Source organism: Oncorhynchus mykiss, chromosome 3, assembly GCF_057628025.1.
Source record: "Oncorhynchus mykiss isolate SJ-2025 chromosome 3, ASM5762802v1, whole genome shotgun sequence".
Taxonomy (NCBI): Eukaryota; Metazoa; Chordata; class Actinopteri; order Salmoniformes; family Salmonidae; genus Oncorhynchus; species Oncorhynchus mykiss.
Window position 1 is genome coordinate 84,393,806 of NC_143024.1, and position 11,862 is coordinate 84,405,667.

Sequence of the window (11,862 nt, forward strand, 5' to 3'; positions counted from 1 at the left end):
TGGGCAGTAAAATCACCCTCACACACAGGTTTCCCAGGATACATGTTGTATGTGTGTCCATGTGTGTCTGTGTCCATGTCAGGTGGACCGGTCGGTGTTGGAGGCCTTGCCTGCAGAGTTGAGAGAACGGGTGGAGCACTCCTGGACCCACAGAGACACAGAGAAAACCCACAACGGGTCACACCAACGCCCCCTTCACCCTGGCCCCTCTTCTCCTCTCTCTTCCTGTTCATCTTCCCCTCTACCCTCCTCTCCTCCTCCCCCCACTGCCCCTCCTGTAGGAGCACTGGTGCTTCAGATCCCCAAACAGTCTGGACAGACCGGCTCCACAGGCATCATACTGGAACTGTCTGACTTCTCCCAGGTACACACACACACACACACACACACACACACACACACAAACATTCTCATTAACGGCAACATCCCCTATAAACACCCACATATTGTTTCTCTGTGTCTGTCTTTCTCTCTCCCTGTGTGTGTGTGTGTGTGTGTAGGTTGACCCGGAGGTGTTTGCAGCACTCCCCAGAGAACTCCAGGAGCAGCTGCGTTCAGTGTACGGCCGCAGAGAGAACACCCAGGGGATCATGGGTAAGAATACAATATACAGTGCCTTGCGAAAGTATTCGGCCCCCTTGAACTTTGCGACCTTTTGCCACATTTCAGGCTTCAAACATAAAGATATAAAACTGTATTTTTTGTGAAGAATCAACAACAAGTGGGACACAATCATGAAGTGGAACGACATTTATTGGATATTTCAAACTTTTTTAACAAATCAAAAACTGAAAAATTGGGCGTGCAAAATTATTCAGCCCCTTTACTTTCAGTGCAGCAAACTCTCTCCAGAAGTTCAGTGAGGATCTCTGAATGATCCAATGTTGACCTAAATGACTAATGATGATAAATACAATCCACCTGTGTGTAATCAAGTCTCCGTATAAATACACCTGCACTGTGATAGTCTCAGAGGTCCGTTAAAAGCGCAGAGAGCATCATGAAGAACAAGGAACACACCAGGCAGGTCCGAGATACTGTTGTGAAGAAGTTTAAAGCCGGATTTGGATACAAAAAGATTTCCCAAGCTTTAAACATCCCAAGGAGCACTGTGCCAGCGATAATATTGAAATGGAAGGAGTATCAGACCACTGCAAATCTACCAAGACCTGGCCGTCCCTCTAAACTTTCAGCTCATACAAGGAGAAGACTGATCAGAGATGCAGCCAAGAGGCCCATGATCACTCTGGATGAACTGCAGAGATCTACAGCTGAGTTGGGAGACTCTGTCCATAGGACAACAATCAGTCGTATATTGCACAAATCTGGCCTTTATGGAAGAGTGGCAAGAAGAAAGCCATTTCTTAAAGATAGCCATAAAAAGTGTTGTTTAAAGTTTGCCACAAGCCACCTGGGAGACACACCAAACATGTGGAAGAAGGTGCTCTGGTCAGATGAAACCAAAATTGAACTTTTTGCCAACAGTGCAAAATGTTATGTTTGGCGTAAAAGCAACACAGCTCACACACCATCCCCACTGTCAAACATGGTGGTGGCAGCATCATGGTTTGGGCCTGCTTTTCTTCAGCAGGGACAGGGAAGATGGTTAAAATTGATGGGAAGATGGATGGAGCCAAATACAGGACCATTCTGGAAGAAAACCTGATGGAGTCTGCAAAAGACCTGAGACTGGGACGGAGATTTGTCTTCCAACAAGACAATGATCCAAAACATAAAGCAAAATCTACAATGGAATGGTTCAAAAATAAACATATCCAGGTGTTAGAATGGCCAAGTCAAAGTCCAGACCTGAATCCAATCGAGAATTTGTGGAAAGAACTGAAAACTGCTGTTCACAAATGCTCTCCATCCAACCTCACTGAGCTCGAGCTGTTTTGCAAGGAGGAATGGGAAAAAAATTCAGTCTCTCGATGTGCAAAACTGATAGAGACATACCCCAAGCGACTTACAGCTGTAATTGCAGCAAAAGGTGGCGCTACAAAGTATTAACTTAAGGGGGCTGCAAATTTTGCACGCCCAATTTTTCAGTTTTTGATTTGTTAAAAAAGTTTGAAATATCCAATAAATGTCGTTCCACTTCATGATTGTGTCCCACTTTTTGTTGATTCTTCACAAAAAATACAGTTTTATATCTTTATGTTTGAAGCCTGAAATGTGGCAAAAGGTCGCAAAGTTCAAGGGGGCCGAATACTTTCGCAAGGCACTGTATCTATCCAATAATATACACTGAGTTTACCAAACATTAAGAATGGTCCCCTCAGTTCGTCGCACAAGGACTCTACAAGGTGTCCAAAGCGTTCCACAGGGATGCTGGCCCATGTTGACTCCAATGCTTCCCACAGTTGTGTCAAGTTGGCTGGATGTCCTTTGGGTGGTGGACCATTCTTGATACACACGGGAAACTGTTGAGTGTGAAAAACCCTGAAACATTGCAGTTCTTGACACAAACCAGTGCGCCTGGCACCATACCCCATTTAAAGACACTTCAATATTTTGTCTTGCCCATTCACCCTCTGAATGGCACACATACACAATCGATGTCTTATTGTCTCAAGGCTTAAAATCCTTCTTTAACTGGTCTCCTCCCCTTCATCTACACTGATTGAAGTGGATTTAACAGGTGACATCAATGAGGGATTATAGCTTTCACCTGGATTCACCTGGATTCCCCAGTCAGTCTGACATGTAAAGAGCAGGTGTTCTTAATGTTTTGTAAGCTCAGTGGATACTAATAATATAATATAGAATATATATGCCATTTAGCAATACACTGGAAAGAACCATAGAACCGACTAATGATCAAATGAAACTTTCATTGCATTGCCCCCTTATCTCTCTCTTTCCTTCTCTACCTTTCACTCCTTCCCTCGCCTCGCTTGTCTCCCCCTCCTCTTTCTCTGTAGCAGACCAGAGGAACCCCCTGTTGCATCTGAAGCATGTGGGGGTGGGTCGGATGAAGCGCTGCTACAAGAAGAATGCCAACAACAGCCCTGCCAAGAAAGGACCCTCCCCTCTAAAGAGGCCCCGCCCACCAGGAAACACCCCGGCTAAAGACCTACCACACGTGCTCAGACCCAGGGACCTACCCAATGGCCTCAAGGTGAGCCCCTAAACACTTATGCAAGTTAAGTTGTCTGTTTTATTAATGATGCATAATGATTAAACTGGCCTGAACTGACCCCATCCAGCTGGAGAATGGACCTTCCACCTCCCCCCTACAGCAGGACGACCCAGAGACTCTGTCCAAGTTCACCCCTTGCCCTGAACCCACCCTGGCTGGAGCCTGTGATTTCAAGGACATCCGAACACTACTCAGAGAATGGATCACTACCATCTCAGGTACAGAATGGGGAGTGGGTCGTTTACTACCATCTATGGAAAAAGGGGGACATTTGCTGCCATAGCTCAGTCGTGGCCAAAAGTTTTGAGAATGACACAAATATTCATTTTCACAAAGTCTGCTGCCTCAGTTTGTATGATGGCAATATGCTTCACAGGCAAGGATATTGCTGCCAGTAAGATTGCACCTAAATCAACCATTTATCGGATCATCAAGAACTTCAACGAGAGCGGTTCAATTGTTGTGAAGAAGGCTTCAGGGCGCCCAAGAAAGTCCAGCAAGCGCCAGGACCGTCTCCTAAAGTTGATTCAGCTGCGGGATCGGGGCACCACCAGTACAGAGCTTGCTCAGGAATGGCAGCCGGCAGGTGTGAGTGCATCTACACGCACAGTGAGGCGAAGACTTTTGGAGGATGGCCTGGTGTCGAATGTCAAGATGGGCAGCGAAGAAGCCACTTCTCTCCAGGAAAAACATCAGGGACAGAATGATATTCTGCAAAAGGTACAGGGATTGGACTGCTGAGAAATGGGGTGAAGTCATTTTCTCTGATGAATCCCCTTTCCGATTGTTTGGGGCATCTGGAAAAAAGCTTGTCCGGAGAAGACAAGGTGAGTGCTACCATCAGTCCTGTGTCATGCCAACAGTAAAGCATCCTGAGACCATTCATGTGTGGGGTTGCTTCTCAGCCAAGGGAGTGGACTTACTCACAATTGCTCCTAAGAACACAGCCATGAATAAAGAATTGTTCCAACACATCCTCTTCTCCCAACCATATAGGAACAGTTTGGTGACGAACAATGCCTTTTCCATCATGATGGAGCACCTTGCCATAAGGCAAAAGTGATAACTAAGTGGCTCGGGGAACAAAACATTGATATTTTGGGTCCATGGTCAGGAAACTCCCCAGACCTTAATCCCATTGAGAACTTGTGGTCAATCCTCAAGAGGTGGGTGGACAAACAAAACCCCACAAATTCTGACAAAGTCCAAGCATTTATTATGCAAGAATTGTCTGCCATCAGTCAGGATGTGGCCCAGAAATGTATTGACAGCATGCCGGGGCGGATTGCAGAGGTCTTGAAAAAGAAGGGTCAACACTGCAAATATTGACTCTTTGCATCAACTTCATGTAATTGTCAATAAAAGCCTTTGACACTTATGAAATGCTTGTAATTATACTTCAGTATTCCATAGTAACATCCGACAAAATTATCTAAAGACACTGAAGCAGCAAACTTTGTGGAAATTAATATTTGTGTCATTCTCAACTTTTTGACACAACTGTAGTTGTGTTTTTGATTGTGTTAAATATGTGGTTTTGCATTTTTCTAAGTACTTTTCCCCCCTCAGACCCCATGGAGGAGGACATTCTGCAGGTAGTCAAGTACTGCACTGATCTGATCAATGACAAAGACCTGGAGAAACTTGACCTGATCATCAAGTACATGAAGAGGTACGGTCCATTCGTGGTCTAACTCTCCCCTCTTCACCTCTGTTAGTGAGGGACCACTCGGCCATGGTCAAATAGGACCTATTTGGGGATAGAGGATCATTCTACCCCTGTTGTTGAGATTCCATTTCAATTAGTGTTTTTCTCTTTTTCTCATGTGTGTTTAGTTTAGTAGATATTCAAGTGTGTTAGGCCTAAGGCATGTGTGTTTAGTAGATATTCAAGTGTGTTAGGCCTAAGGCATGTGTGTTTAGTAGATATTCAAGTGTGTTAGGCCTAAGGCATGTGTGTTTAGTAGATATTCAAGTGTGTTAGGCCTAAGGCATGTGTGTTTAGTTTATTAGATATTCAAGTGTGTTAGGCCTAAGGCATGTGTGTTTAGTTTAGTAGATATTCAAGTGTGTTAGGCCTAAGGCATGTGTGTTTAGTTTATTAGATATTCAAGTGTGTTAGGCCTAAGGCATGTGTGTTTAGTTTATTAGATATTCAAGTGTGTTAGGCCTAAGGCATGTGTGTTTAGTTTATTAGATATTCAAGTGTGTTAGGCCTAAGGCATGTGTGTTTAGTTTATTAGATATTCAAGTGTGTTAGGCCTAAGGCATGTGTGTTTAGTTTATTAGATATTCAAGTGTGTTAGGCCTAAGGCATGTGTGTTTAGTTTATTAGATATTCAAGTGTGTTAGGCCTAAGGCATGTCTTATGTCATGGCAGGTTGATGCAGCAGTCTGTGGAGTCTGTATGGAGCATGGCCTTTGACTTCATCCTGGACAACGTGCAGGTGGTGGTACAGCAGACCTATGGCAGCACTCTGAAGATCACGTAGGAGAGGGCAGCACTCTGAAGATCACGTAGGAGAGGGCAGCACTCTGAAGATCACGTAGGAGAGGGCAGCACTCTGAAGATTACGTAGGAGAGGGCAGCACTCTGAAGATCACGTAGGAGAGGGCAGCACTCTGAAGATTACGTAGGAGAGGGCAACACTCTGAATATAACATAGGAGAGGGCAACACTCTGAAGATCACGGAGGAGAGGGCAGCACTCTGAAGATCACGGAGGAGAGGGCAGCAATCTGAAGATCACGTAGGAGAGGGCAACACTCTGAAGATCACGGGCAGCACTCTGAAAATCACGTAAGAGAGGGATACACTCTGAAGATCACGTAGGAGAGGGCAGCACTCTGAAGATCACGTAGGAGAGGGCAGCACTCTGAAGATCACGTAGGAGAGGGCAGCACTCTGAAGATCACGTAGGAGAGGGCAGCACTCTGAAGATCACGTAGGAGAGGGCAACACTCTGAAGATCACGTAGGAGAGGGATACACTCTGAAGATCACATAGGAGAGGACAACACTCTGAAGATCACGGGCAGCACTCTGAAAATCACGTAGGAGAGGGATACACTCTGAAGATCACGTAGGAGAGGGCAACACTCTGAAGATCACGTAGGAGAGGGCAGCACTCTGAAGATCACGTAGGAGAGGGCAGCACTCTGAAGATCACGTAGGAGAGGGCAGCACTCTGAAGATCACGTAGGAGAGCGCAACACTCTGAAGATCACATAGGAGAGGGATACACTCTGAAGATCACATAGGAGAGGGATACACTCTGAAGATCACATAGGAGAGGGCAACACTCTGAAGATCACGGGCAGCACTCTGAAAATCACGTAGGAGAGGGATACACTCTGAAGATCACGTAGGAGAGGGCAGCACTCTGAAGATCACGTAGGAGAGGGCAACACTCTGAAGATCACGTAGGAGAGGGCAGCACTCTGAAGATCACGTAGGAGAGGGCAACACTCTGAAGATCAAGTAGGAGAGTGCAACACTCTGAAGATCACGTAGGAGAAGGCAGCACTCTGAAGATCACGTAGGAGAAGGATACACTCTGAAGATCACATAGGAGAGGACAACACTCTGAAGATCACGGGCAGCACTCTGAAAATCACGTAGGAGAGGGATACACTCTGAAGATCACGTAGGAGAGGGCAGCACTCTGAAGATCACGTAGGAGAGGGCAACACTCTGAAGATCACGTAGGAGAGGGTAACACTCTGAAGATCACGTAGGAGAGGGATACACTCTGAAGATCACATAGGAGAGGACAACACTCTGAAGATCACGGGCAGCACTCTGAAAATCACGTAGGAGAGGGATACACTCTGAAGATCACGTAGGAGAGGGCAGCACTCTGAAGATCACGTAGGAGAGGGCAACACTCTGAAGATCACGTAGGAGAGGGCAGCACTCTGAAGATCACGTAGGAGAGGGCAACACTCTGAAGATCAAGTAGGAGAGTGCAACACTCTGAAGATCACGTAGGAGAAGGCAGCACTCTGAAGATCACGTAGGAGAAGGCACGGCAGGCTCTGGCCAAGTCTCAAATCACACCCTATTCCCCATATAGTGCACAGGTCAAAGGTATTATACTAATATGTGGAGTATAGAATGCCATTTGAGATCCAGTTTTGCTTCTCCTGCTCCTGTTTGTTGTGCCACTGTTACATCATCCCACTATTACATCATGATCCTGTGGGAGGAGCTGGGTCAAATCTGGGTCAAATCATGATGTCTGTGATCTTCAGCATGGAAAGTCAGAGTTCTAGAAAGATGCCAGAGTTTTAGAGTTGGATGACCATTCAAAACTATTTTTCCCATTTTCCAGTTGTCTTGAAGGCACTGAAGTCGGAGGTCAGAGTTCCCATTTCCCAGTTGTCTTGAACACGACAATAACCTGGACACGTGTTCTCTCCTTGTGTCATCACAGTGAAAGAGTTCTGTGTCATTGTGACATCAGCACAACAACCCTCTATCTCTCACTTTGACATCAGCAGAGCCCAACCTGCCTTCTGTTGTGACGTCGTCATAACACACGTCAGCAGAACAGAGCACAGATATCGGCTGCACTACACTTTGAAAAATCAAACTTGGCCTATCGCACAATGTCCAACTTTCTATGGGTCGGAGGGGGAGGGGCAGGAACCCTCCTCCTGTAGCCCCTATTGGTCAGGACCCACTGAAAGTCATGAGTAATGGCAGAGTTGGCCACTAGGTCTGTGAATATGCCAATCGTCCCAGTATAGGACAGACTGAGACATAGAGATGGCCATGGAATCTGCTTGCTGTCTCCACTGCATTCTTCCTCGTTCTTTGACATGCAGGGTTTGGAAGCAGAAAGCAGAGACCTCTTCCAGTCTTCTGTATTCTGTTTCTTTTCACTCTCTCTGCTTTGCATCAGGTGTTCTGTTACTCTGCTTTGCACCAGTTGTTCTGTTACTCTCTGCTTTGCACCAGTTGTTCTGTTACTCTCTGCTTTGCACCAGTTGTTCTGTTACTCTCTGCTTTGCACCAGTTGTTATGTTACTCTCTGCTTTGCACCAGTTGTTCTGTTACTCTGCTTTGCACCAGTTGTTCTGTTACTCTCTGCTTTGCAACAGTTGTTCTGCTACTCTCTGCTTTGCACCAGTTGTTCTGTTACTCTCTGCTTTGCACCAGTTGTTCTGTTACTCTGCTTTGCACCAGTTGTTCTGTTACTCTCTGCTTTGCACCAGTTGTTCTGTTACTCTGCTTTGCACCAGTTGTTCTGTTACTCTGCTTTGCACCAGTTGTTCTGTTACTCTCTGCTTTGCACCAGTTGTTCTGTTACTCTGCTTTGCACCAGTTGTTATGTTACTCTCTGCTTTGCACCAGTTGTTCTGTTACTCTGCTTTGCACCAGTTGTTCTGTTACTCTCTGCTTTGCACCAGTTGTTCTGTTACTCTGCTTTGCACCAGTTGTTCTGTTACTCTCTGCTTTGCACCAGTTGTTCTGTTACTCTCTGCTTTGCACCAATTGTTCTGTTACTCTCTGCTTTGCACCAGTTGTTCTGTTACTCTGCTTTGCACCAGTTGTTCTGTTACTCTGCTTTGCACCAGTTGTTCTGTTACTCTCTGCTTTGCACCAGTTGTTCTGTTACTCTGCTTTGCACCAGTTGTTCTGTTACTCTGCTTTGCACCAGTTGTTCTGTTACTCTCTGCTTTGCACCAGTTGTTCTGTTACTCTCTGCTTTGCACCAGTTGTTCTGTTACTCTGCTTTGCACCAGTTGTTCTGTTACTCTCTGCTTTGCACCAGTTGTTCTGTTACTCTCTGCTTTGCACCAGTTGTTCTGTTACTCTCTGCTTTGCACCAGTTGTTCTGTTACTCTGCTTTGCACCAGTTGTTATGTTACTCTGCTTTGCACCAGTTGTTCTGTTACTCTGCTTTGCACCAGTTGTTCTGTTACTCTCTGCTTTGCACCAGTTGTTCTGTTACTCTCTGCTTTGCACCAGTTGTTCTGTTACTCTCTGCTTTGCACCAGTTGTTCTGTTACTCTCTGCTTTGCACCAGTTGTTCTGTTACTCTGCTTTGCACCAGTTGTTCTGTTACTCTGCTTTGCACCAGTTGTTCTGTTACTCTCTGCTTTGCACCAGTTGTTCTGTTACTCTCTGCTTTGCACCAGTTGTTCTGTTACTCTCTGCTTTGCACCAGTTGTTCTGTTACTCTCTGCTTTGCACCAGTTGTTCTGTTACTCTCTGCTTTGCACCAGTTGTTCTGTTACTCTCTGCTTTGCACCAGTTGTTCTGTTACTCTGCTTTGCACCAGTTGTTCTGTTACTCTGCTTTGCACCAGTTGTTCTGTTACCCTGCTTTGCACCAGTTGTTCTGTTACTCTCTGCTTTGCACCAGTTGTTCTGTTACTCTCTGCTTTGCACCAGTTGTTATGTTACTCTCTGCTTTGCACCAGTTGTTCTGTTACTCTGCTTTGCACCAGTTGTTATGTTACTCTCTGCTTTGCACCAGTTGTTCTGTTACTCTGCTTTGCACCAGTTGTTCTGTTACTCTGCTTTGCACCAGTTGTTCTGTTACTCTGCTTTGCACCAGTTGTTCTGTTACTCTCTGCTTTGCACCAGTTGTTCTGTTACTCTGCTTTGCACCAGTTGTTCTGTTACTCTGCTTTGCACCAGTTGTTCTGTTACTCTCTGCTTTGCACCAGTTGTTCTGTTACTCTGCTTTGCACCAGTTGTTCTGTTACTCTGCTTTGCACCAGTTGTTCTGTTACTCTCTGCTTTGCACCAGTTGTTCTGTTACTCTCTGCTTTGCACCAGGTGTTCTGTTACTCTCTGCTTTGCACCAGTTGTTCTGTTACTCTGCTTTGCACCAGTTGTTCTGTTACTCTCTGCTTTGCACCAGTTGTTATGTTACTCTGCTTTGCACCAGTTGTTCTGTTACTCTGCTTTGCACCAGTTGTTCTGTTACTCTCTGCTTTGCACCAGTTGTTCTGTTACTCTCTGCTTTGCACCAGGTGTTCTGTTACTCTGCTTTACACCAGTTGTTCTGTTACTCTCTGCTTTGCACCAGTCGTTCTGTTACTCTGCTTTGCACCAGTTGTTCTGTTACTCTCTGCTTTGCACCAGTTGTTCTGTTACTCTCTGCTTTGCACCAGTTGTTCTGTTACTCTCTGCTTTGCACCAGTTGTTCTGTTACTCTCTGCTTTGCACCAGTTGTTCTGTTACTCTGCTTTGCACCAGTTGTTCTGTTACTCTCTGCTTTGCACCAGTTGTTCTGTTACTCTGCTTTGCACCAGTTGTTCTGTTACTCTCTGCTTTGCACCAGTTGTTCTGTTACTCTCTGCTTTGCACCAGTTGTTCTGTTACTCTCTGCTTTGCACCAGTTGTTCTGTTACTCTCTGCTTTGCACCAGTCGTTCTGTTACTCTGCTTTGAACCAGTTGTTCTGTTACTCTCTGCTTTGCACCAATTGTTCTGTTACTCTCTGCTTTGCACCAGTTGTTCTGCTACTCTCTGCTTTGCACCAGTTGTTCTGTTACTCTGCTTTGCACCAGTTGTTCTGTTACTCTCTGCTTTGCACCAGTTGTTCTGTTACTCTCTGCTTTGCACCAGTTGTTCTGTTACTCTCTGCTTTGCACCAGTTGTTCTGTTACTCTCTGCTTTGCCACCTCCTCTGCCTCAGAATTATCTGCAAACTGACACAGACTCAAAAACACCCTGTCTGGGACATTGGTTTGTTTTTTTAAAAGCAAGACATTTTTTGTACCTTTCCTCTGCAAAAAAAGTGCCATTGTAAATAGCATGTAAATAGTTTTCAACGCCGCCTCTTGTTCATTTTACAAAGAAAAGGCTTGTTTTTTTAAATATACATTTTTTTCATTTTTTCTTGTATGGTTTACAAGTAGTGTGTTATTAACGGTTAGTCCTTGTGTGGTGGGTGGGTGGGTGGTTGGGTGGGTGGGTGGGTGGGGTGGGTGTGTGGTGGGGTGTGTGTGTGTGGGTGGGTGGGTGGGTGTGGGGTGGGTGGGTGGCGGGCGTGACAGCATGGAAACCAGAAGCTGGCCAAATCCCTTACGTTCATTTTTAATGTAACTTGTATTTAGTTAAGACATGGAATATCAAGGGTTTGAAGTGTCTTCCTGTCCTTCAACTACACTGATGAGAGAATACTGGAGAAAGCAATACCAGATTTCTGAAAGGAGTTGAGGAAGCTATTTCAGACTATTGTGATGCACCCAGACTCTCCTGTCAATGTTTTCTGTGACATCACATAAAATGGTAATTCTCTCTTGTGACCCCACATCGTCACACCTATTTCTGACATCACACAAATCTGCATTTGTTGCAACCCAAAAAAAGAACTGACAGTTCTCTCATTGTGACATACACACAGTGGGTTTGAAATGGTTCGTACTGTACCCTATCCATGATCATATAACAGTTAGTATACTGGGGAAATTAATGTAGTTGTAAACACGGGAGACACAGACAACCCTTGATTCTGAGTTCATCATATAAACATTTGTATGCTGTGGTCTCTGAGTGACTGTAAAATACTTTTCCTGTCATCTGTCATAACTCTTCGAAAGCTAAGGGCCAGAAGAAAATATCTAATTGGTCAGTCTACCTGTCTATCATGACTGACCCGTGCCTGAAGACCTGAAGCTGTGACATCATTTGTATGTTTTCTAAGAACTTGATAATAAACTTGGAATTAATAAAAGCCTTGATCAAATCAAATTCTATTG

At 45.2% G+C, this 11,862-nt stretch overlaps 1 protein-coding gene across 14 annotated transcripts in view; it reads left to right on the forward strand.

Annotated features, from left to right (window-relative positions):
• LOC110504677 (translesion synthesis protein REV1) overlaps positions 1–7,652 on the forward strand; it is a 37,599-nt gene extending 29,947 nt beyond the window's left edge. For 6 of the 14 annotated variants that reach the window (XM_090230736.1, XM_090230733.1, XM_090230739.1 and 3 more), the window contains 6 exons: positions 83–364; positions 501–594; positions 2,925–3,121; positions 3,210–3,360; positions 4,712–4,814; positions 5,523–7,652. In XM_090230736.1, coding sequence (XP_090086862.1) covers positions 83–364; positions 501–594; positions 2,925–3,121; positions 3,210–3,360; positions 4,712–4,814; positions 5,523–5,634 — 939 coding nt within the window. In that variant the 3' untranslated portion in view covers positions 5,635–7,652. Of the gene's footprint in view, positions 1–82; positions 365–500; positions 595–2,924; positions 3,122–3,209; positions 3,361–4,711; positions 4,815–5,522 lie in introns of those variants that run through there. The other 8 variants (XR_016494981.1, XR_016494983.1, XR_016494984.1 and 5 more) reach the window with 5 other exon arrangements.
• The last annotated feature ends 4,210 nt before the right edge of the window (positions 7,653–11,862 follow it).